Raw genomic sequence first — 26,367 nt, 5'->3', positions numbered from 1 at the left:
TTTGATGGTGACTATCAAAGCACACAGACTACTTTTTTTAAAGTAGCTGTAATTGAAAATCATAAACACAATTTCACAGATCTTGGTTCCAGTAACATTCCCCATGAGAGGAAACCAAGGCTCCTAGGAGAGATGGCTAACTGAGCACGGGGTAGAATAGATGTGTAGATACAAGATGATCCTGAGACATATTATGTCAGAAAGTAAGAAAGTGTTTAAAAGAAAATGATGGAGACATGTTACAAGGACAGGGAAGCCAGCATGAAGGGACACCCACTAGTCAAATCTAGAACAATTCTGGCACCAAAACATTTAGGCACAGTAATAACTTACAAACCACTGGAGGAAAAAAAAAAGCAATTCATGAGTCTGTACCAATGAATGAGTAAGTGATAAAGAGGGGAGGACTCTTGCTTACAGTAGAATGCTATGAGCCAACTAGAGATATGGACAAAGTGCTAGAACTGGAACATCATCATTTTGCAACCATCATGATAAAATCTGGATCAGGCAAGGTTCATCAATGGATGCTAAATATTGACAAAATTTTGATGAGGAGTAAGACATTTGCATGATCTTAAGGTGTCTCCACATAGATAGCTTACTAATTAGAAAGTGGCAGGGGGAGAATAGTAATTACATAATGGAGAAATGAAAGACACCATGATAAGATGTTCAAAATTAACATCACCAATGAGGGACAGAGGGCATCATGGGCTATACATGTAGTTAGAACAAAACATGACCTCTGTGGTATTGTGGTCAAGAATGCATTAGCAGAATCCAGTCAAAAAAAAAAAAACATCAGGTAAATCAAATAAGGATCATTCAGTTCAAAAAGTGCGAGAGGATTATATTCTTCAAGATGTCAAAGTTTTAGATAAGTTGGTTAAACAAGGCTAAAGGACAAGTAAATGTAATACCTAACTCTAGGCTGGATCTTGTACTGAAGGTGGGAAAATATTATTAAAGGATAGTATTAGGTCAACTGACAAAGCTAGAATATATACCATAGCTCAAATAGAAATATTATACCAATGTAAATCTGTGAAGGTGATAACCATACCATCTTCATGTATTTCTTAGGAGATGCAATTCACCTTAAAATGGTTCAGAAAAAGACTGTGTGTGGGTGTGTAAGTATGTGTGGAGAGACAGGGTGGGGGAGAGGTAAGAGAATAAGAATGGCAAAGCAAAAGTTGTAAAAAGTCAACATTATGTGAATCCTGATAAAGGGTATACACTGGAACTATTTATACTATTTTCATCTGTGGAACTTTTTAATTTGAAATTATTTATAAATAGATCCACATTTGTTAATATATATCTACTAACAATGCGTAAGTATGATAATAGGTTAGAATCATTTCTGATTAAAATTTAATATTTCTTATAAAGAATTAATAGTACTTTTCCATATTACCTTTAATATTTTGTACCAAATAAATGATACATTGTAGAGCTGAATATCTGCCAAAACATTTCCAAAAAACTGATGAGTTAGGAAGTAAGTTTAGCCACCAAAATATCATTAATACCTCTATATTATTTTATTTACAATGACGGTAGTATAATATGAGAGACGTCTTTCTCAACTGAGAATAAATGTGTTTACACCTTATGGTAAAAATCAATGCTTCTGAATTACTTCTAAGGTAAATATAATTTTAAAGTAGCTGGTTATAATTGTTCACTGTAGAACATTCTGGTGACATTAAGCGCTCCACACAGACATGAACTATCATCAACATTTTTGTTCATTTACTTGCTGAATAAACTGTCTATACATCTACACTCATATTTATGCTTTATAAAGACTATTTTTCTAACCTACTTTTTCACTTGTTATACCTTAAGCTTCTTTCTACATCAGATATTCTTGCAAACCACTGTCTAGACTCTGGCACATTTAATTAGTCTCTTATTTTTACACATTTGATTTCTTTACGATTTTTTCCATTAAAATGAACATTTAAAATTTTTTTCCTATGGTTAAGAATTTAAATCATTCCTGATTATATCCTTAAGTTAAATTCCTTAAAGTGGAGTTATTAAGTTAAATTCCATAAAATAAAGACATGACACATGCCATTAGAATAGTTACACCAATTTATAGTCCCAAGCACAGTATATGTCAGTGGCATTTTCTCACATGGCTCATGAAAAAGTGGGTATTATCCCATTTTTATTTGCTCAAAGGATAGTTAAAAATTATACATCTGGCTGTTTAATTAGAATTTCTTTGATTACTAAGACTGCTGAGCAACAGTCAGTATATTTTTTAGCCTGTGAAATTACTTTGTGCCTAGCTTACGTATTCTTTAATGGTTCCCTGATATTTTAAGAGCCATTATTTTAAAAACCATTTAAATTCACCTAACTCAAAGTTGAACTTACAGCTATCAGATGCAGTTTTCCTGAAGCAAGGAGAAATGTTCCATAGAGAAATTGAAAAAAACAAAACAAAAAAATCCTGTGGCCTTATTACAATGTTCTACCAAACCACACTAATTAGCCTGTTATTAAAACTGGTAGGGAATATGAACATACATGAACATCCGTTCTGTCAGCAATCCACTTTGCTAGTTGCTCAGCTGCAAATCCAATTCTTTGAAGGTCAAAAGTATCAGCTCTCTTGGGTCTGCCTTTTGGAGGAAAATGCATAAATGTAGGAGCAGAGTTCATGTTGAGCTGTAAAACATGAGATAAAACATACTAAATACAATATCCCACCAATCTTCATATATCCTTCATCTGACATTTTATGGGGTTTTTTCCTGCATGAATTCTGGAAAGATAGCGTTTATTATGAAAATCCAAGTGGCTTTCCAGAGCTTAACTACTGTTTTTAGTCATCTTACTATATTGTTGGATAGAAAAGAACTTAGGGATTAGGCCAAGCTTGCCGAACCTTCACATTTAACATACATCATTCACGTTCTCAGCTGCATCATCTATTTCATCGGCCATTTCCATCTTTATTTTCTAGAATTCTACAACTAAAGAATGAAATGATTCAAAGTGCAAAATAGAAACGCTGTAATTTGGTGGTACATGGAATGTTTTCACTTCTTAAGCAGTTATTAAAGAAAAAGGACCGGCATTTGATGAAAGATATATCATGTAATTAATTTCAAGTATATTGACTTCTTTGTTAAAACTTTAAAGACTTTTGTTCAACTCCATTATTTCAACTGTCTCAAAATGGTTATATCTCATAACTATTTTCTAAAGGCAAGCTCCATTTGAAAAGTATACTGAATAAAACACTACTCTAGTATAAACAATATCATATCTAAAAACAAATATGAGGTTAATTTGCATTGAGGAGTAAACTGCAAAACATACATACAGATTAAACTCTTGCTGCCCAAGAATTATGAAAAATGTTTCAAATGAAAGGCAAAGAGATTTTTGGCCCTGACTTCCAATATATAGTTCAGAATTCCCCAATAATGAGAATAAAAAGCAAACTGAAGTAACAACAAACATCAGATCATGCTTGCTGTCATCAAGGTAAAGATACAGCAGTACCAGCTGTGGGCCTGCATGTTACGGACATTTAGCAATTTTTATTAAATTGAACAGAACACAGTCACCAATTCCTCTCTTCCCTGTGATTTCTCCCCCTCCACATTTTGTTCATGTGTTTCCTGACAGATGCACAAGAGATAGCTACAGCCAATATGTAAATGTAAGATTCAAGGGAGAGGAAGTCCCTGCGTTAGGACAATCAGAAACTCCACGCTAGGACACTTCACATCCTAGAATTTTAGAGTTAAAAAAATACAATTCAAAGCTTTCATCTTAATTAAAATGTACAAATTCCCAAGGCTACACAAAGCAGGGTACAACACACTCCTGACTGCTAGTGCACAGCACCTTCTAACACAACATTAACTTGTTGGCCTGCTGTCAGACACTTAGCCTCAGCCATCACACGGGAATCACATATAATTTACTTTCCAAACAAGTCTCCAACAAGCCAGAGATTGTCAAATTTCTTCACTTGTTCTTAATATCATATCCAGACACCACAGCGACAGTGCTTTAAAACATCAGTTTAGAGAGAGTACTTCAACAAAATGCGATTCAGTACTTAGCAAGAAAGAAAACATACGCATTAAGAACCTTTTAGTAGTTCCCAAGTAAAACAAAATATACACTTCGCTATTTTTGTAGATTATAATTCCCCATAAAAATCATTAGCAGCTATAACTTTTATGCAATGCTGCATTTTAAAATGAAAACTCTCATTGCTAAGCCAGGGGCTAGGTTTTGGAAAAACAAAGCAGTGCTGTGTTTGGAATTCTGCTGATTCAAAATTAACCTGAGGAAATTTTTCAATTAAAAACAATCTTGACTTTACTTTTTTTTCTTTCTTAATAAATTTATTTATTTATTTATTTATTTATTTTGGCTGTGTTGGGTCCTCATTTCTGTGCGAGGGCTTTCTCTAGTTGCGGCGAGCAGGGGCCACTCTTCATCGCGGTGCGCGGGCCTCTCACTGTTGCAGCCTCTCTTGTTGCAGAGCACAGGCTCCAGCTGCACAGGCTCAGTAGCTGTGGCTCATGGGCCCAGTTGCTCCGTGGCATGTGGGATCCTCCCAGGCCAGGGCTCGAACCCGTGTCCCCTGCATTAGCAGGCAGACTCTCAACCACTGCGCCACCAGGGAAGCCCTTGACTTCAACTCTTACACCTATGCCAAAGTTTAAAAAAATGTTTAAAGCATATAAAAGAACTCAACAATTATATCTAACAATATATCTATATGTTTATATACTGGCAGCCTATATAGTCAGTACCTAGCACAAAGGAAGGATTACTTTGTCCCATAATTTTGTTTAGTTTTCTTTAATTCGAATTAGCTACCAACATTTTAAAGATAGAGAAATTTCATATAAAAATTCATTATTTGGGTCTCTACTTGAAAAACAGATCTAGCTCCACTAGCATGCATTTCTTCGCTAGAGAGAGAGCTGAGCTGCATCTCCCTCACTGGGTCGGCTGGTCCTGTCCAGTCCGCTGTAGCCCCACCCATGCCAGTGAAACCAACGGTCAGCTGCATGGCATTCTGCTGATTTTATTTCTTACAGCAGTTAGGAAAAAAGTGAAATTTGAGTGTTTCCATTAAATATTTATTTTTTAAAAAAAGACCAAGAAAGATTTTGTTCTAATAAAGATAGGACGGAACATATTTAATTATTCAAGTGAAGAACTAATGTTTTTAATATACTAAGTATGTACATAAACAAAGATCCCATAATGAAACTAAACTCATGTAACTGGTTTCCCTCATTCAGCTTCCACGCCTGGCCAGGGTAGATGTTTGGGCTTGAAGCCTCTGCTCTAGCAATCAGACTGGACCTGGGTGACTGTTTTCTAAGATAGCAGAGAGGATTCATGTATATACTGCGTGAACATATATATTCCTGTATATACCAAATGCTATATATATAGCACTACCATCTGATGATCTCTAAGGCCAAGTCTCCTGAGATTCTACACAGACGTATAAATTACATGAAAAAATATTTGGATGTTATAGTACTGTAATTTACCTTTACAAGGTTATTTGAAATTACACATTTATGTTTATGTGTTTTTCTTTATTTTTATATTATTAGCTCCCTAGTCTATAAGCTCCTTATGGGGAAGAACTATGTATGTTTTTCTCACCAATTCAATAATACTTCCTGAATAGACGGACAAAAGGAAACATGCCCAAAAGGTAAAATAAATTTATAAGAAAAAAATAAATGAAGAATACTAATAGGAAAGCCCAAGAGTAAAGGGTATTGAAGGCAAAAAGAGAGAATTTATTCTATTCAACTAGAAACTGTCAAAGAAGAATGAATTATCAATCTGGAAGCAAGTAAGCAGAAACACTCACTAATGGACCATTTACAATTAGCTTGAGTCTTTACAGAACTAAATACTTTTCCATGACATGGTAAAGAACTGCACCAGAGTGTCACATGTGAGAAAAATAAAATAGACCAAGATACCCAAACTAATCAATGCTGGGTATGGCACTAAGTTTTACATTTGAAAGGCATGATCAAGTAGTGATAAATACAAGAAATTAATAACTGCAGGGTAACAGCAGGGATCAAGAAGCCAGACAGCTGAGCTCAAATTCTATCACCATTTTATTTTATTACCTCCATATACTAACTCTGTAACCTTGCACAAGTGATGTTAACCTCTCCATACCTTAATTCCTCATCTATGAAATAGAGATAAAAACAACATATTTCGGGCTTCCCTGGTGGCGCAGTGGTTGAGGGTCCGCCTGCCGATGCAGGGGACACGGGTTCGTGCCCCGGTCCGGGAAGATCCCACATGCCGTGGAGCGGCTGGGCCCGTTGAGCCATGGCTGCTGAGCCTGTGCATCCGGAGCCTGTGCTCCACAATGGGAGAGGCCACAACAGTGAGAGGCCCACGTACCGCAAAAAAACAAAACAAAACAAAAAAACATATTTCTCTTTGGATTGTTATGAAGCTAAATGAAAGAAAACACACGAAGTACTTAGAAGAGTCCTTGGACTTATAAGGACTCAATGTTAGCGATGATGATGTAATCGCGACAAATTCCAATAGGACTGGTATCCTTATAGAAAGCAGGACGTGAGTCCCATTGGGTGAGGGTCCCATCCTTATGACCTCATATAATTTTAATTACCCCCTTAAAGGCCTTATATCCCCCCAAAACAGCATAAAGGTTAAGTAAAACTTACACTGAATCTTATATAAAATTTCACAAATTTATGCAAAATACCACCCAAACCACACACAATATATCAAAATAAGGCTAATGCATGTAAACTGCCACTGTATGCTGAAAAAACATACTTCCTCTATAATGGAAAAGTCAAAATGTGTTGATTCACTAATGGCAAAAACTATGTACTGATAAAGGTAACATTGTAATTATTGTAATCATATCACATAATTAATAACTACTCATTGCATGCACTGAATTGTATTTTTATCTGGCGAACAGAGATGCGGCAATTTAACTAACTCTATTAAATATGTTATTAAAATAAAACTCTTTTACCTGCTGAAAAACATCTGTTCCCTCATCGTAGTCCACCATACTGAAGAAGAGTTTGTTACAAAAAGCAGAGGAATAGCGCCACGAGTTAGCCAGTATTTGATATTCTTCGTTAGCTTGCCTGATAAGGATAATGGGACAGAGTAGAAACATTATCAGTATTGAAACATTAACAAAGCTATTAATAAAACAGGTAATTCTGGGACAAGAGTTGGTCTGTTTTAGTATGAACTGCAAGCTAAGAGTAGATTTTATAGTTTAAACAGAGGTAAAAAAATAGAATATTCCATGACGTAAAAATAATACAGAATTCAAACTTTATCATTCGTGAATAAAGGGTTACTGCATCACAGCCTCACTGATTCCTTTACTTACTGCTATGTTTGCTATTACACTACATAAGGGCAGAGTGGAGGAGTTCTAATAGAAAGCGTGTGGGCAAAAAAGCCCATCCTGACCCTTTAAATAAGAAGCCCGACAACTCTTATTACAGGGGATAAAATCATTTTGTGCCATCTCCTATACATATAACTTAAATCTTCTGATGATTTTCAATAGCAGGCATAGAACAATTTTTAAGAATTTTGGAATTCACTTTAATGGAGAAATAAAAATCATGGATATATGTTTTAAAACTGTAAATACAGTTGTCCTGCACCTTTATATATTCCATCTATCTAAAAATGCATTTACATTCACACCTAAAAGTAAGCAAAAATTTGAGTAGCTAAACCAAATGCCACAAACAAGCTCTTCTCTAAGAGCATATTTACTCCTATTTTGAATTTGTTTCTACTGGACATTTTGTTGATATGCCAGGTACTAAAGCTCTATATTTAGGTGAAGGCAGGGAGTGGAAATAAAGAAACGGTGTTGCTAGAAGGATGTAGGTATAGTCATGGAAAAAGAAGCAACAGTGATTGCTAAAACTTTAATTTTAAAAAGAGGGGAGGGGGCTTCTTCCATACAGTTGACTATTCACAGGAGATCTGGGGAGTCTCTCCCAAAAGAAGTATAGATATAAAAAGGTATAACCCCACAGTCACAAAAAGACTTGGAGTGGAGTCAGCAGCAGATAAACGAGTTCAAGAACTATCTGGAAAACATAAGGCTAGTGGAAAAGTTTTGATGGAGGAAGTTACAATCCCAGAGAAGACTGCAGTACAAGGAGAAGCTAGGAAAAATACTGGATTAGAAGCAGCAGAGATGCTGGCTCTGAGATTTCATCTTGCTAACGAGCTAGCCTATTACTGTTTCATGGATGCTGCCAGAAGCCCTGAGACTCCTGGGTTAGAGACCTTATGGACTTTATTCTTCGTGTTTGTTTGCATCAGTTCCCCATGCCCCCAAGTTCATGGGGTAGCACAAAAGGCCCTTCCTGAATACCTGCACACACAGTTCACTGTGTTACAGGACAGCCATACTGAGTTTGGAGGACATACTGTTTTTATAGCACATGATGATAAACCCCATGCTTTGTTCAGTGAAACAAATAATGTCACTCCTTAAGGCTTGTCACCGCACACACAACCCTTGGCATTCTTGGCATGCCCAGCAAGAACATGCAGGATCATCAAAGCCCATGGCAGGATGATCATACTGTTGCTTTTGCCAACAGTATTCACAAAAAAATAACAATGCCATATAAAAAAAAAAAGAGCAAGGAAAGTAAAAGAGCGAGCACTTATAAATAGAAAATATGATTTCTCAAATGAAACACCAATATTAGTAGATAGAGTTAAATAAAATTCAAAGAACAAAATGGACACAGGTGGACAATATTGGTGGGAGGAAGGAGAGAGGTACCTAGGCATATAATCCAATAAGCCCAATCTTCACATAGAAGGAGCCCCAAAAAGAGAAGAGACAAAGGAAATTTTCTGGAAACACAATACAATTAAAGGAGACTAGGTATTCAAATTAAAATTACTTCCCAGGTTCTGAATAAGAGGAATAAGAAAAGACCAACATATTGTGATATTTTACAACACTAGAGGCTGGCAGATAACAGAATAACGCCTTCAGAGTTTTGAGGGCATGTTATTTTCAATCTAGAATTGTATATCAAGCCAAACGATTAAGTTTGTAATAAACACGTTTGAAAAAATGTAAGTCATATGAAATTACCTTAGGCTATAATTGATAGAAATGGTAAAAATGAGAGTGTGATAGAAGAACTGTAAGGAAGGTAAAAGGGCAACTAGAAATATGATGCAGTAGGCAAGGTGGAAGATGTGTAAGAAAGCTGTGATCCAACTACGAAGCTATGAAATACAAATCAGGACAGGAATTTACTTGGACTTCAAGATGAAGAGAACCGATTGTAAGCAACCATTACAATTAGAAAGAGTGGCACGATGCCCAGACTATCATTAAGGCACGTGTGGTCCTGCGACAGGAAAAACAACAACAAAATGAATCTAAAAGGCAAGGTCCAAAGAAGAAGAAAATTAAAATGTATCATAATCTTGATTGCTAGGTGATGGGAAAAGGCAGTCATTTTGAACATTTTCTTTTGCGTCAGGGAGGGGGTCACAAACAACAGCACTGTGGAAAAGGAACCATAATAAAAACCTACTACTTTGCAATTGATGCTATTTCTGTAGAAACAATAAGTCAACCTACAGACAGAGCACAGATGTAATGATGGTTACAGTACAGAATGTAAGAGCTATCAACTATGACAATACAGGATTGGTAGGTAAAAGGGAGGAAGAAGGTGTACTTGCTAATCTTCGACTTAGGGAATCAAGAGATATCACTTACACTTATGAACAAGAAATAGAAGAGTGCTATTTACTGTTTAAAATAATAAAAACTATGAAAATGGTAAGGGGTGAGATGAGTTAAATCCTCACCTATTAGAGCCAGAAATGTAAAGATCAGGTCTACTGCATGAAATATATAAGACTAACACTTAGAGGTATGAAAAAAACACCAGAAGAAAAAAACACAAAGGAATAACAGTGATTGCCTGTGGCTAAGTCTGCAAATAAGTGAGTGCAAGGGCTAGGGACATTCTAGGCCCTTTTTTATTAACAAGGAGCACATAACAGTGCTATGATTAAAATATATTTAAGTGGGCTAAATATGAACAAGGCTATAATCTGAGGTCACTTAGCATAAAGACCTTAAGGGCACGTTTTAAGACAGCACAGTACAAAAACCGACCACTGTAAAGATCAGCCTGAGACTGCACTGTGCTCCCTAGGCAGAAAACTATATTGTATACATTCTGAATCTGTTCAAATGAAATAATTACAAACTTTCAAAACTTTGGTGGTTAAATAAGATTTAACCTGAGCACCTAATAGCAAGAAGTGAGGTAATCTCCAAGGTCTCTGCTTTCATGGAGTTGACGTTTTAGTGAGGAGACATATAATAAACAACCAAATAAACAAATGAAAATCATTAAAAGGTAAGATATACACTGAGAAAAAAAATTACATGGAATTGTATTACAGAAAACAATGGAGGATCTACTCAGATGACGCGGTCATAAAAGGTTTCTCAGATGAAGCGACACTAATGCTCAAATCCCAAGGATGAGAAAAAGCCATCACTGAAAAGAGCTGGAGAACGGACATTTCGGAGAGCAGGAACAGCAAGCACGAGGGCTGGGAAGGGAAAGACTTCAAGGTACTGGAGAGATGAAGCTGTGATGTAAATGGGAACATGCTCTCTGTCTCCTGGAGGGATACACGCGGATTACATGGTTCACACCCTCCCCTCATCTATTTAAAACAGTGCCTCACGGCTCCTCTTCGAACCCTAAATAAAAGCAGAGTTAGGACCAATATGAGCCCTAAAATCTGAGGTGATTTTTGTCATATGGAATATAATGTTACAGGTAATTATTCATCATTGATTTTCAAAGAAAAAATGTATAGTAGTGTCACACGGTGTATTGGCACTGATGATTAAGTAGATCTGAACATCTCTGTACTAATGAACCTTAAGAGACCAGTGCGGCCTTAAAAAAAACCGTTAAAACGATAGCATAACAATTAAGAAAGCAGTTTATTTTTACACAAAAGGACATCTTACACAAAAGCACATTTTAACTTTTAAAATGAAACTTAGGGAAATGGCACATCTGCAAAAACTGGCATTCTTATGATAATGATGCTCTGAGAAATGAAAATGCTTCATTTTGAAAAATACACAGGAAAAATACTATCGAATTTTAGTATTCAACATGTGAGTATAGTATCTTATGGAATGACGTAAGACTGGGATAATCTTGAACTTTTTTCCCTTATAATGTTATAACCTACCCCAGACCTATTAGAATCTACTAAGTATACATTCATTCACTCATTAATTCACTCCACAAATATATATTAGTGCCAACAATGTGTCAGGTAATGAAGGACTGAATAATAAGTTCAAGGGCCCTGACTTCAAGGAGAATACACTCTAGTGAGAAACTGATGCCTCACACAAGTATACACAAAATGTCAGACAGCTGGAAATACTCTGAAGAAAATAAAACGAGAAAATGTGATAAGTCGCATTGAGGGGTCAAAGAGGATGAATTCATTTTGCCTTCAAACTCTGTTTTCTACACCATCCACTTCCTCAGTTTAATTTCCTAGTAATCAACTGTGGGTTCTATCCTCTGTTCCAAAGTCCTAAAGAGTTCCCCACTGCCTATATAACGAAGACCATGGGCAGAAGAGAAAACAAGAGCCTCTATCCCCTGGCCACAATTTACATCTACAGTCTGTATCCGCAGGAACATACCACATGCTCAAAGGGTCTCTCCGTTTTGTGACACCCTGTGTTCATTCTTTAAGCTTTAAATCATTAAATCCTCTGCTTAAAATGTCCTCCCTTCTTTCAAAAGCTTGCTCAAAAATGCCCCTCCCTCAGAAGCCACTTCAATTCTCTATAATACTTCGGGCAACTGTCAGAAATGGAAATTCTCAGCTGCCGTGCAGCGCTGTTTATTTTATGCATATACTGTTCTGCTTATGCGTACTATGTTTATGCAGTGATTGTCCAGAATAGGTATTTAATAAAGCTTTGATGATGAATAATATACTTTCCTAAAGAGTCAATATATTACATATACCCTAAAACTAAATAATACTAACTTAGAGATTTTGAGTTCTGGACAGTCTGACTAAAAGCCCACTTAGTCAGATTTATGTCACAGGTTAATGTCTCTTTTAAGGCCAATTTGCTTCACGGTATCGGTGGTCTTAGGAAGAAAAAAAGAAACACCTTAAATCTTTGTACCATCACAAATATATGCTATTTGTCAAAGGAATAGTGGTCTTGATTTGAAAGATTATAAGGACTAAATCATCTCCTAACATCATGTTCCTAAATCAATTTCATATGAAATATAAAATCTAGATCTTAATCATCAGTGATGTTTATTCAGCGTTTTAATATATGCTACAATAATAAAAAGGTATACCTCACAGTCTCCGCCTTTAAGAAGCTTGTCAGAGAACAGAACAGACACACACTAACACACAAGTAAGATACATATATTGAAAAAAGAAGGCAGATTGTAGATGCTATACAGCATATAGAAGAGAATGGGATCACAGTGGATTGAGCAGCTGGACAAAGTGTGAATGTGAAAATATTCAGAAAAGAATGGAAGGACTAAAATGATAATAATCAAGGAAGGACAGGAAGAGAATATGAAGGCAACAGAAGCAGTATAAACAAAGACTACCCAGTCTGAAATGTATATTATGTAGTCAAATAACAGAACTAAGTTTCATGTTAGAAAATAAGGAAAGAATAGACTGGAAGCTCTCTTCCAGGAGAAAGATAAATAAGATCTTGACTTTATTCTGTAAATAGTGAACAACTACAAGTGTTTTGAAAGAAGTAGATTATGCAAAATACTAATTAAGAAAGCTGTATCTGCCAACAGTGTGCATAATGTATTAGAGGAGGAGAAAATAAATGTTTGTAAACCACTCAGAACATTACTATACTGGTCTAGTTGGGAAAATATATGCGGCTACTAAAATACTATATAAATGAAGATATGACCTATTTCTTACATATTCTCCTTTAGAATCTAGAGCACCAAAGCACCAAGCAAAATTTTCTACACATCTTGCTTCTAGTTAGGAATCTATCTGTTGGCATAAAGAATTCCAGGGGAGCTAAGCAAATTACATTTTTTCAACACAAATACAATACTCAGAGAAAATTTACTACTGACAAGGTAAATGGGGGCTTTCTTCTGTTGAAGGTAATTTAGTAGCAATAGGACTAGAGACCAGATCTGTTTGTCACTAGAAATAATTCAATAAGCCTGAGAAAAACATATTTCAATGTTGATGATATCTATTTAGGGTAAAAAAGATTGTTAGAAGGAATATGCCCCAATAACATAAACCCTGTTCTCTAAACTTAACTCCATTATCTCTTATCTCTCCATATTCCAACTTCTTCATGCTTAACAGGGGATAGAAGAAGCCTAACTAATGACAAAGAAAGTGACTGGCTTCTTGCATATGTTTGTGTCAGCTTAGACTAACGAGCAAAGGTGTCATTAATGCTTATTAGAACCCTTCAAACTTCACTGCCATCTGAAATTGAAAGCTGAAAACCACAAATGCTCCTAGCACTTAAATAAGCACATTTCCAACACTGTTAGCTAAAAAAGTACTTTCTGTTTTAATAGTTCATAGGAACATTAGAGACGTAACTTTATGAATGGGAGGAACACTGTAAAATTTCCTAATCTATTAACATGCAACCTGAAGAGGGCAGTCAAGTTGCAGCAAAGCATCCAGGAAGGCCTAAGCAGTAACTGCAGGGCACAGTTCTGGGAAAACTCTTCTATTAAATCTTCTCAATTTTTTATTATGGAAACAAGAAAAAAATCAATCCAAATGCTATAGCAGTTTATAATCCTTTTTAAAGGGCTATGCAAAACTAAAAAGGATTATTAACTCATCCATAGTTGTATATATTTAATATAGCTCCCATGATGAATGTAGTTTTTATCTTTTATGCCCTTGAAGGGATTTTTAAAGAAATATGGTTTCTCTCTTTTTTTTTTTTGCGGTACGCGGGCCTCTCACTGTTGTGGCCTCTCCCGCCGCAGAGCACAGGCTCCGGACGCGCAGGCCCAGCAGCCATGGCTCACGGGCCCAGCCGTTCCGCGGCATGTGGGATCTTCCCGGATCGGGGCACGAACCCACGTCCCCTGCATCGGCAGGCGGACCCTCAACCACTGCGCCACCAGGGAAGCCCTATAGTTTCTCTTTTTAATGTTAATCAAACTTCCTATAAAATAAGATTCATATTAAAATCTCTATGTATGCCTTTTATTTATATTTTTATGAAAAATTATATATAGATATAACTATATATTGCATGGATATTCCAAAGTGTATCTTCATAAAACCTCAAATTATTCAATCTCTATAGATAGTGATATATAGAGAGAGATCTGGTGTGAGTGGAACCATCCATTACTTATGGTTCTGATACCCTGAAGAGAAAAAAACTGGTAAACAACACCCTGCACAAAGATTTCAACAATGATTTCTCTCTGGTTGTGCTACAAATATTCAGGACCCTACTGAATATACTGAAATATATTAAATAGACCCAATGCCTCTGAAGAGCTGAAGAATCCATAGTTAACTACCACTTTGTAACTGGCTCTGTATAATTCACTACTTGCCAGATAAAGATATTGTGTCCATTAGGCCTATGTTTTCTGAGCATCTATTTTTTTCTTTGGGAAACAATTCTAACGTGAACATGCGATTCCAACGCATATATTACAGCAAAAATGTATTACAGCAAAAATGTATAAGAGATATTAAACTGTATATAACATGCATAGTAGCAACTCAGTTTATGAGTCAGCAGAATTTTTGCTCTCTTAGGAAAAATGGTAATACTAACATACAAAAAAGCTTAACAGGTTGTATGCTAAGAAAACTGACACATAGCTAAAAGAAGAAAGGAACTGTGCAGAAATTAGGAAATCTAGTTCATGATTTGTTTTCAGAGATCATACTGGTGGTGTAATTCTAAAACTATTTTATATGCACTGAAAGGGAGAGCAAATGAGCAAATACACCAGTATTGCTGGGATCCAGGTTTTCATTTTGGAGAAAGGAGATAAAACGATGGAATAGGGAAAATAGAGGAAAAACCCTACAGTGTTAGCTTGGAATAGGAGATATCTAGTTAAAGTCATAATTTATATATGTATGTATGTATGTGTGTGTAGGTACACACATACACATATCCTAGCTCTATCTACTAAAAAAGGCTGCAAGCAATGATACTGTCCCAGCAGCAAACAGTATAGCTTGCCCAGTTCTTGCTTTCTAAATATCATTTCCTACCAAAAAACTGATTCACTTTGTTATAAAGCAGAAACTAACACACCATTGTAAAGCAATTATACCCCAATAAAGATGTAAAAAAAAAAAAAAATGCTTCTTGCAGTTCCATGACAGGGAAAAATATATAAAGTAGGCTTAGAATATTTTGTTGAGCCAGAAAGCAAAGACTAACAGAGGCATGTAAATGACACAGGAGTTGGTTTCCACTGATCAAATTTAGGGCAACTTGAACACTGAAGAATAATCACAGAAACAGATTAGTAAATAAAAAAAAGAATCTTTGCATTGAGATACTCAGAAGGGCAAATGGAGGAAAGAAAAGCTCTCATTTATAGAAGAATACTAACTAATTAATGTTAAAGCAATGACAGAATGTTTAAAAATCACTCCTTCACAATCATCAGTGTAATATCAAATTCAGGCAGAGATGATCAATGGATGTTACAATCACTGGGTAAAAAAGTGCCAAGAAACAGGATAGTCACATTATCTCAAAGTGTCCCCCCTCTTAATCCATTCACCTTCCCCAAACACTTACTACAAGGGAAAGATATACTTGTACAACAGAAAGATGTAATGATCACCGCCTCTATCGAGTGATCGATCTCATCACTGGTGTTTGAAAGAACTAACATTATGTGCCTCCTGATAGGATGCAATAAGAAGTACACAAATAACTGCTATAGTACTTTAAAAAAAAGCAGATTATGTCATTGAATTAATGCCATTTCACTTAAAAGTAATAATGGTATTCTGATTAGGTAAGAATGTCTTATTAAAATATGCAAACTGAAATATTTAGCAGTGATATTTCATGATGTCCACAAGTTAAAAGTATATTTGCTGGTATGTGACTCATTTTTTACTTATACTTAAAAGACTGTGAACAAAGAAGAACAAAGAGCATCTCTCATCACCCACCTCCACAGGGGTTAAGTCGCAACCACTGCAGTCACCCACAGACAGTGTACCAAGAGGAGATCAGGATGAAAAACAGGTGAGGCGCCCTGTGCTTTGGATAAACAGGCCCTTAGATAGTTAGACACATATCTCAGGAAGAATTTCAATGACCCGAGCGAGATTCTTGCATCTTCCCAGACATAGCAAAGCACTAAATCATTAACATACACCTGTTCTTTGGAATTATCAGTGATCTTTTACCAAGATGTGTGTCATTGCTTTTACCAAGACTGCATGTTATTTCCAAACCAAAAAAATTTGTAAACTGGCCCCTCCCCTACCTCTTCAGAGCAGTTTCCTCAGGACTAACTGAGTGGCTGTCTCCCAGGCTATATATCATCCCCAGTAAGACCCTGAATAAAATGTAAACTCACAACTCTTATGTGTCTTTCTTTAAGGCAATGAGCAAAATCAAATGTGGCAAAATGTTATAATTAGTGAAATCTTGGTAAAGTGTAGACTGGTGTCTTTGTACTACTGTTTCAATTTTCTGTAGGCTTGAAATTATAAGATGGGTGACTAAATCTGGACTTTATATACAAATAATATAGAAAATAGAGCTCAGAGAATGCTACAGTGTCACATAGATAATGAAAGTTCACTGAAAACATCCATTTATTCATTGTAAAAGAGTTGGGATTATCCAATCTGAGGAAGACACACCTAGGAGGAAATTTAATACAGTGAACTTAAATCACATCCCTTCGACCTAAAACAATAATTAAACTAGACAGCGTTCAGCAATAACCCTAAAACATCATTTATATTAAACTGGTCATGGATTTAGTCAAGTCTGAAACAGTCCTCACGTATTAGCCAAGCCAGGCAAAGAATGTGTGAATGGCATGAGAGTTTGCCAGTCTTTGACAAAGAAGTGGAATACTTTGTCCAGGTAGCCAGACATATTAGAAAAACTTAAGAATTAAGGCCGTAGAGAAATATTATCCAAGGACTAAAGGAAATGATAAGGGTTGTAATCCCAAAACCATTTAGAAAGCACTTACCAGTGCATTAAGAGATGGACACGGTAATTTTATCTACAAACGATTCTCACATTATGTGCTCACTTTAGAATTGAATCTCCTAAGAGATATGACTTCACTGTAATGAAACAAAAGGCTGATGAGCTCTTCCACATGGTCTTGGCCAGCTATCTCCAACTCACCAGCCCTTGCTATGAAACGCTAATCTGAACGAAAGCTTTCATGATCTAATGAGTTTAAGGAATGCTGGCTGATGGATCCCTGCACTAAAAGATTAATAATCTTAGTTGGGAATGCAAAATGCAAATTTCAGTTCACAGGGCAGAAACAATAATGAATATGTACACTTAAGGAAAGCATTAAACTTACTAGCTTTGGAGTCACAAATCCCAACCCTGACAGGTATCAGCTCTGTGACTTTGGGTAAATTATATAACCTCTCAGCTTTGATGTTGTCATCTAAAACATGGATTTTTCTCAGTCCTACCTTTTAGAGTAGTGAGAATGACATGAGATATTATATATATAAATGACCTAACACAGGACTGCCCAAATAGTTTACACATAATAAACAATCATTTTATTTAGTTAGAGAAGAAAAGATGTTAGCCAGTTAATATCTAATATATCAATGTAATAATTTATTCTCCCTCGTCTTTAAAATACCTTTGTAATTACTAATCATTTTTTCATTTATTTGAAGTCCAACAATATATTAACTTCCAATACATTACCAAGCTTTGACTGTATGTGCACCCTGCTTGACTCTACATGTACTTTTTGATTTTCCTTCATCTGGATGTTTTTTCTTACATCTATTGAATGACAGTAATAACCTTAGAAGAGGTTATTTTGTTCTTAGAATTTTTAGCGAATTCTGGTAGAGATAAGTAACTTTGTGGTAGAATACATCTAAAAGATTTAGCAATTATGGGGAATATTCCTTACAGTACAATTAGATAAAGGAAGTTTGGAGTTAACACTTACAGGAGGTGAGAATTATATTGAGTAGTCTTAATTTAACAACTTTATTTGGCCAAGGAGTTTGATGTGTGCACTGAGGAAGGTGAGAATTGAATTCTGAGATTTGTGAAGAAACTGGCTTTGTGAAAGAAGAGCAGAATGATTTGCTAAGAGGGCTTACAAGGAAGCCAATAGCTCATTCATCAGCCATTCAGCAAAGAAAAGCAACTGGAGAATCCTTAAGTGTGTCAGCTCTAGAAGAAAATTTCACTTTTTCTTAAAGAAAAGAAAAAAGCAGAAAAAGTCTCACAAAGGAAAGCACTAATCTTTTAAACTTATAGCTATGAACATTTCAATGACTCTACAGAATTATAAAAAAATTACAGCAGTATTATAGAAATGGTCCCAAATTACACTGACACAGAAGGACCCAGGAGAATTCAAGTTTTTAAACAAAAATGACTGCTGATGATAGAGTGCCTTTCTCAATGAATCTACAACTCCCTCTGAGGCACTTAATTTATAATACAGAATATAATTTGAATACTTTTCCTTGAAAATTTTTCTTGAAACTCCTCTTTACCTTTCCATCTTGGCTGTCCCCGTGAGATCTCTTTCATTCACTCTGCTCATATGGGTCACATTCGGTACTCTCTTGGCTCAATGACAGTAGATCTCAGACCACTTTTCAATCACAATTATTTAACAGATCCTCCTTTTAAATTTATATTACTCTATAAGGTAAATCTATCAACCTCATCCAATAAACTCTAAGACATCCCTCTTTCAGCTCACTTAATATTTTTCCTCTCCAGTTCCATTAAAATCCTGAGTTATTTCGACATACATGTTTATAATCTAGATGTGAGCCCAGCCTTATCATTCCTAAAGCTCCCCTATTATATCCACAATCATCTACATTATACTTCAGCAATTTACTCATTTATTTAATCAACCTTTACAACTTCCTAATTTTCAACCCCGTCCTCCTTTCACACAAAACCTCTCCTTCACTCTTGTGAATATCTAGCTTAATTGTATCACGCCTAGTTTATCAGCTGTCCCCTGGCTTCTTTGACCCCCTAACCAACTTTTAACCCCCAGTTACACATTTCAGATATACTCTCACTAGCATTCTCAGAATATGTGCCGATTAATCCACTTCGTAGAATAGAGCAAACAGGTTAATCCCTATGGAGGGTGTTCTTGCTCCTAAATTGCTGAGTATTGGGGAAGAAATCATTTAATTCTAGAGATTCTTCACTAAAAATCTGAGTATTCTAGTTTCATAAAGGATCCTTGTCAATGCTATATGGTCATCCAAATAACTAATAAGTCTTCATCCATTCCCATTGTTCCTCAACGAAATTAAATTTTAAAAAGCTGTGAATCATGAACCTGCTACTTAGCTTCCCTGTCTCTATACTGGCTGCACACTAGAATTACCTAGAGCATGTTTTTTAAAATGTCACTGTGTTGACCCGCCCCCCCCACAAAGAAAACCAATTAAACCAGAATGTCTAGGTATGGGAAGCACACATATCTGCTCTACAGTTTTTATTTGCCTCTAAACCTTCATGGGCTCTTCCTTTCTCCTCTAGCAACTTCACCATCATCTTGATCCATGAATTAACTTTTCCTAATAACGTCAATCTTTTTCTCTTGTAAATCTAAAACTACTCTAAAATTTAAAAGTTTATTGCAAAAAAGGCTGTAATAAACAAGTAAATAAAGGTTATTTTGAGCTAAGCATCATTAAAAAATTGAGGGTCCATATTTAACCATTTAACAACATAATGCATTAAGTAAACTATTACTTAAAGGATATACCATTTAACAGTATGCTGTGGTTTATGTTATCAAAATATATACAATTATATGTAACTGTAAAATAAATACTTGGATAATAAAGTCTTTCTAGGTTACAGCTGCAAAAAATATAATAATTAAATAGATTTCTTCATAACAGTGGTGAATACAGGAAATCAATATATTCAACCTTTAGAAGCAAAGAAATGATCTCCCTAAAATATATAAGGTATTGTAGGATGCCAGAGGACAGTTTATATTTTTGTGGAATCTGAACTGTTACACCAAATGCCAACTAAGATGGTATTTTTGCCTCAGAAGGGCTTTTCAGCACCCCTTAGATAAACATAAACATACCCTGTCCTTAATGCTAACCTAATTCTGACAAATGTTAATGTCCACTTAAGTACTGGTCCTCAAATTGATAGGAGGGGAACTCAGAATCATCTGAAATGGTGTTTTTCAAAATATTTTGCTTTTCATCTTTTCTACCCACTTTGAGCTATGTCCCAACATATACTCATTATTAGATTGTGATAAAATCTTTCATGAAAATTTCAAAATACTGAAATTACCTTTCTGCAAGCTAGTCTGAGAGAAATTGGTTTATTTTTTTCATTGGCCCATGTTACTAATAATTTTGGTTTCCACTGAAGTTCAAAATGGTTTAGAAATCTGAAGTCTACAGATGATTATACAATGTGAAGAGTCTGAATGTGGAGCTACAAGTGTTTGTTCTTGAAAAGAGAAAGTGTTCAGCCAAGAAGAAACAGAAAACCTGAATTGTCCTTAACAATTGAGGAAATGGAATACGTAATTTAAAATCTCCAGGTCAAGAAGATTTCACTGGAGAATTCTATCAAACATTTAAAGAAGAATTAACATAATTTCTAAAACTGTGTAATTTCACAAATCACTTCCAGAAAATAAATGAGATGGGAACATTTCCCAATACATTTTATGAGGTATCAGCGTGATACCTAAATTGGACAGACAGTATAAATAATGAAAAATATAGATCAATATCTGACATGAACTTAGATATAAAATACTTCAACAAAATATTAGCAAATAGAATTCAGCAATACATAAAAAGAATATAATACAATCAAATGGGATTTATTCCAAAATGCAAAGCTGATTCAGCGATTGAAAATCCATCAATGTAATCTACCATATCAACAACCTAAAGAAGAAAGAACCTATCAATTGACTCCCCCAAAACTAACAAAATGCAACACCCATTCATGACAAAAGCGCTCAGTAAACTAGTTCCTCAACCTGATAGAGAACATCTACAAAACTCTTACACTTAGTATCATACTTAGTGATGAAAGACTGAATCCTTTCTCCCAAAGATCAAATCAACAGTAAAACATAAAACTATAAAACTTTCCGAAAAACACAGAAGAGAAGGGCTTCCCTAGTGGTGCAGTGGTTGAGAGTCCGCCTGCCGACGCAGGGGACATGGGTTCGTGCCCTGGTCCGGGAAGATCCCACATGCCGCAGAGCGGCTGGGCCCGTGAGCCATGCGCGTCCGGAGCCTGTGCTCCGCAATGGGAGAGGCCACAACAGTGAGAGGCCCGCATACTGCAAAAAAAAAAAAAAACAAAAAACAAAACAACAACAACAAAAAAACACAGAAGAGAAAAAAATAGAACTTTGTGATCTAGGGCTAGGCAAAGAGTTCAATTTGACAACAAAAGTAAGATCTGTAAAACGGGAAACTGATAAACTGGACTCACTAAATTAAAATCTGCAAAAGACCTTGTTATGAGAATGAAAACACAAACCATAGACTAGGAGAAAATATTTAAAAACCACATATCTGACAAAGGACTAGTATCTACAATATATAAAGAACTCTCAAAATTCAGTAAAAAAAATTCAATTAGAAATAGGCAAAAGACATGAAAGATATTTCACTAAAGAGGTGATACACAGATGACAAAAAAGCAAACGAAAAGATGTTCAACACCATTACACTAGGGAAATGCAAAATAAAACCACAAATTAAAACTATATACCCACAGAATGGCTAAAATAAAACATGACAACACTGATGCTGGTGAGGATATGGAAAAACTAGGTCCTTCACACACCACTGGTGGGACTGTAGAATGATACAGCCACTCCGGAAAACATTTTAGCGGTTTCTGATAAAGCTAAACATGCAACTACCATTGCAATTCAGCCATCGGACTCTCTGGCCATTTATCTCAGAGAAGTGAAAACTTAAGTTCACACAAAGCCTGTACAAGAATGTTCATAACAGTTGTATTTGTAATAGCCAAAAACTGGAAACAATCCAGGTGTCTTTTAACAGATGGATGGTTAAACAAACTGCAGTACATCTATACCATAGGATATTACTCAGTAATAAAAAGAATGAAGTACTGACAAATACAACAACTTGGATGGATTTTGAAGGAGTTATGATAAGTAAAAACAAGCCAAAGCCAAAAGGACATATACTATATGATTCCACTTACATAACAGTCTTTAAATGATGAAATTACAGACATAGAGAATAAATTCAGGAGGTGGGGAGATGGGGTGGGTATGGCTAGAAAGGGCAACAGGAGGGATTCTTACTGTGATGGAACTGTTCTGTATCAATACCAATATCCTGTTTGTGAAACTGTGCTACAGTTTTACAAGATGTTAGCATTGGTGGGGGGGTGTCACTGAGTAAAAGGTATATAGGATTTCTCTGTATCATTTCCTAGAATTAAATGCATGTGAAACTACAATTATCTCAAACAAGCACTGTTGTATATATATTTATATTTGTCCAAAACTTTCTTTGGTATGTTCCCACTGAAAATTATTTCATTCACTTCAAATCATATCATAGGAAGAAATTTCTATATCATAGGAAGAAATTTCCCATCATTAGAGGTACTGAAAAGTAAACAGACTTCCTTGAGTATGGCCTCTTGATTAAACTATTTGATCAGAGTATGTTTAAGGGGGCTACTTCATTGCCCCTTCATTGCCCTTCATTGCCCCTAATATATATGTAGGTGACCTACAAGGCAATATGTGAACCAAATTCTATAACATATGTACCTTTATACAGGACATAAAGATTAAAAAATCTGTTTTATGATTACATGTGGATTGGTTAAGTAAATATTTTATACAATATAAAAATATTAGCCTATCAAAGTCATTTCCTAGAAAACAATGACTTTGAGCTTACATTTAAATGCACTTATAGTTGACTAGAACATTGAACAAATGTTTAATTCTATTATATACTTTTATCTTAGCTCTAACAAACATATAATCACACAATAATAGTTTTTAATTTTTTAAATGCATACATTACCTGCACACAGAACACTGCCGCTGAGGTTGAAGAGCAGTGAACATAACAATCATAGAATAGTTTCGAGGTGGTGTCTTTATAAATTTTCGGAATTTGTCACCATTCATTCGGAAGATTGAGCGCCTGGAGCTCCATTCCATCAACTGTTCTACTTTCTCAGCTAAAAGATTCTGCAATAAACATAGGAATTTAAATTTACACAGGGTTAAAATTCTTCAGTTTGTACTTCAAGTAAAAAGAATTACATGGGATTATATTTTACCTAAAATTCATTTCTGCTAAAAGTTCTTGTTTTGGTGAACACAGTCATTGTTAACTGACCATATATGCATAAAATATTTCATCTATTTTTCCTAACAATTGTAAAAGTTTATAAAAATAGATATCAAAAGTAAAATAGACTTTCACTTCCAGAAAGATGGAATAGATATGCTTTTCCCTAATCCCCCACTAAAGACAGCTAAAAACTCTGGTCATATGAAAGACAAGCATAAGAAGGCTCTGAAAATTGGGAAGAAGAAGGAGGGCTGGCTGGTGACCCCAAAATGAAGAGACCGTGGTGGTGAGTGCCCTGAGTTTTGTTTCAGCCTCACCCATCCTAGACTGGTAGCCAGAGACATTGGCAATCCAAGAACACCAATGGACACAAACAAACAAAAACCCCAAGAAAAGCCTGCTCTCTTTACCCAAAGGACAAAAAAGGGCGACCTAGTAAGACAAAAACTAACTGCTCTGGTCTAGCCAAACACCACAGACGAAACACTGCCCTTCCACCACCTCCCTCGCTAGCAAGGGCGGAATGGGGAGCCTCAACCCAACTCTCAATTTCCCTCCAAGCATCAACATGCAAACAGCTTGGAGGATCTCACAAAGACGAAACTGAGCAAAAGACACGTATGCACAAAAGAGCACTGCGTGATTCTACTTATAGTAAGATCAAAAACAGGAAAGAAATCTATTGTATTAAAAGTCAGGATAGTGGCTTACTGCAGCAGGAACTGGGATGGTGGGAGGCGTAGTGAGGCGAGACGGTACCATGGAGCTGGGGGCTAGGAAGATTCTCTTCCAGGGTGGGGTGACAGTGAAAGTAACACTCTAGCCTCTGTACAGAACGCTCTTAATCTTTAGATTGTCCATTTTACCTGAAAAAGTCTGAGAAGTAAAAAACTCTACAGGGTTGTATTCCTATAAGAAATTTGTTAGCCTTGGAAAATCAAGAAAGAATGAGTGGTCGGAAGAGAAGGGCTTCAACTGTGCCATTTAAGAAAGACTAAGGACCTAGGCACAGACGAAATCTTAATTGATGAGACGTATGACACCTGAGCACACCAAGCACAGTCTAAGAGTCCTGTACGAAAAGAAAAAGGGCTGTGCTCTGGTCACTACACACGAAAGCTTGGCCAAGACACTTCACCTCTCAGAACCTAGGGACTCATCGATTAACATCTGACCTTCCAATACATACCTAGATGATCTACTGAGAGATGATACATAAAAACCTTTGTAAATTATAAAGTACTATAAAATACAAGGCAGTATTGGTAGAAGTATTGTTTTCATTATTGTTAGATAACAAAGGGTGATTTTACCACTATAATCCTATATGTAGTCTACAATTCTTTTCCTGTCAAATTTCCTACATATTCTGAATATACATCAAAACACATGAGAACCACAGGTTTAATTCTGGCTATTACTGGAGAACTTGTGAAGAACATTATATTCAGATTAAATATTAGATGACAAAAAATAATGAGATATTTTCAAATAAAAGTCTATCTTTCTCTAGTTACGGTCTCAGAATATTAAGTGCTTTAGACATGCTAAGCACCATGCTATGGACATCACATATGCTATCTTATTAAACTCACATAGCAACCATAGCAGCACAGCAATAATAAGCTTAATCCACAGAGGATGAAGCTGAAGTCTAAGGAACGGTAGCTCTCGCCACTGCCCTACCCTGAAGTGGTTTTACTTGCAACAGACTTCAAAAAGTACACCAGTTACCTTAAACCAGCAACTGACATCTCTAGTGAGCTCTCACTTTCACTCATCTGACAAGCCTCAAATCCCCCATTATTAGAGGAAAAGGTACTGCTGACCTATTGTTTGAGATAAAACACCTTACCATGGTAAGTGGTACAGAGGTTTATTAGTTTGGGTTTTTGTTGTGTTCTTTTTTAAAGAAACATTCTAATTTTAAAAAGGAGGTAAATCAATAATTTCTATATGTGGAGAAAATAGTCTTAGTAAACCAAATACATGTCTTTCCATGTGAAAAAAAACATATAAACAGCAATAATTTCTGAAGATACTCAACTATATTAACAAATCAGGTCTAGAAACAAAAAAATAAAAAGGGAAAGGTATTATAAAACATAGCAGTCATGCACCTTAAAGATCTGTAGTAATAACAACAATAGCTAGCACTTATTGTGTGCTTACTATGTGCTAGGCACTGTACGAAATGCTTTTCTTGTATAATGAATTCATCAATCCTCATAACAATACTATGATGGGGGTATCATTGACATTTCAAGTTTAGAGACAAAGAAACAGAGGCACCAAGACATTAAGTAACCTGTCCGAGATTATAAAGCTAGTAAATGGTAGAACTGGGGATTCCCAGTCTTATTCCAAAGTACATACTCTAAACATCTATACACACTGCAGTATCTTACAGGTTTTAGAGGTTACAGAAAAATTCTTGCAACCAATAGCCTAATATTCAAATGAACACATTGCATTCAAAATAAAAATGTTAAGGGAATCCCCCGGTGGTCCAGTGGTTAGGACTCCACTCTCACTGCCAAGGGCCAGGGTTCAATCCCTGGTTAGGAAATTAAGATCCCATAAGCCATGCAGCACAGCCAAAAAAAAAAAAAAAAAAGAAAGAGTCAAAATAAT

At 35.8% G+C, this 26,367-nt stretch overlaps 1 protein-coding gene across 1 annotated transcript in view; it reads right to left on the bottom strand.

The window, feature by feature from the left end:
• The window catches only part of TUSC3 (tumor suppressor candidate 3), a 181,778-nt gene that overhangs the window by 98,497 nt on the left and 56,914 nt on the right, over positions 1-26,367 (bottom strand). Inside the window, exons 2-4 of the mRNA XM_024747785.1 lie at positions 23,458-23,627; positions 7,064-7,181; positions 2,551-2,691 (exon numbers count right to left, since the gene is read on the bottom strand). Coding sequence (XP_024603553.1) covers positions 2,551-2,691; positions 7,064-7,181; positions 23,458-23,627 — 429 coding nt within the window. The remainder of the gene's footprint in view (positions 1-2,550; positions 2,692-7,063; positions 7,182-23,457; positions 23,628-26,367) is intronic.

Source organism: Neophocaena asiaeorientalis, unplaced genomic scaffold (assembly GCF_003031525.2).
Source record: "Neophocaena asiaeorientalis asiaeorientalis breed wild unplaced genomic scaffold, Neophocaena_asiaeorientalis_V1.1 scaffold326, whole genome shotgun sequence".
Lineage (NCBI taxonomy): Eukaryota > Metazoa > Chordata > Mammalia > Artiodactyla > Phocoenidae > Neophocaena > Neophocaena asiaeorientalis.
Note: the sequence above shows the minus strand (reverse complement) of the source record. Positions and strands in the feature narration are given on the sequence as shown.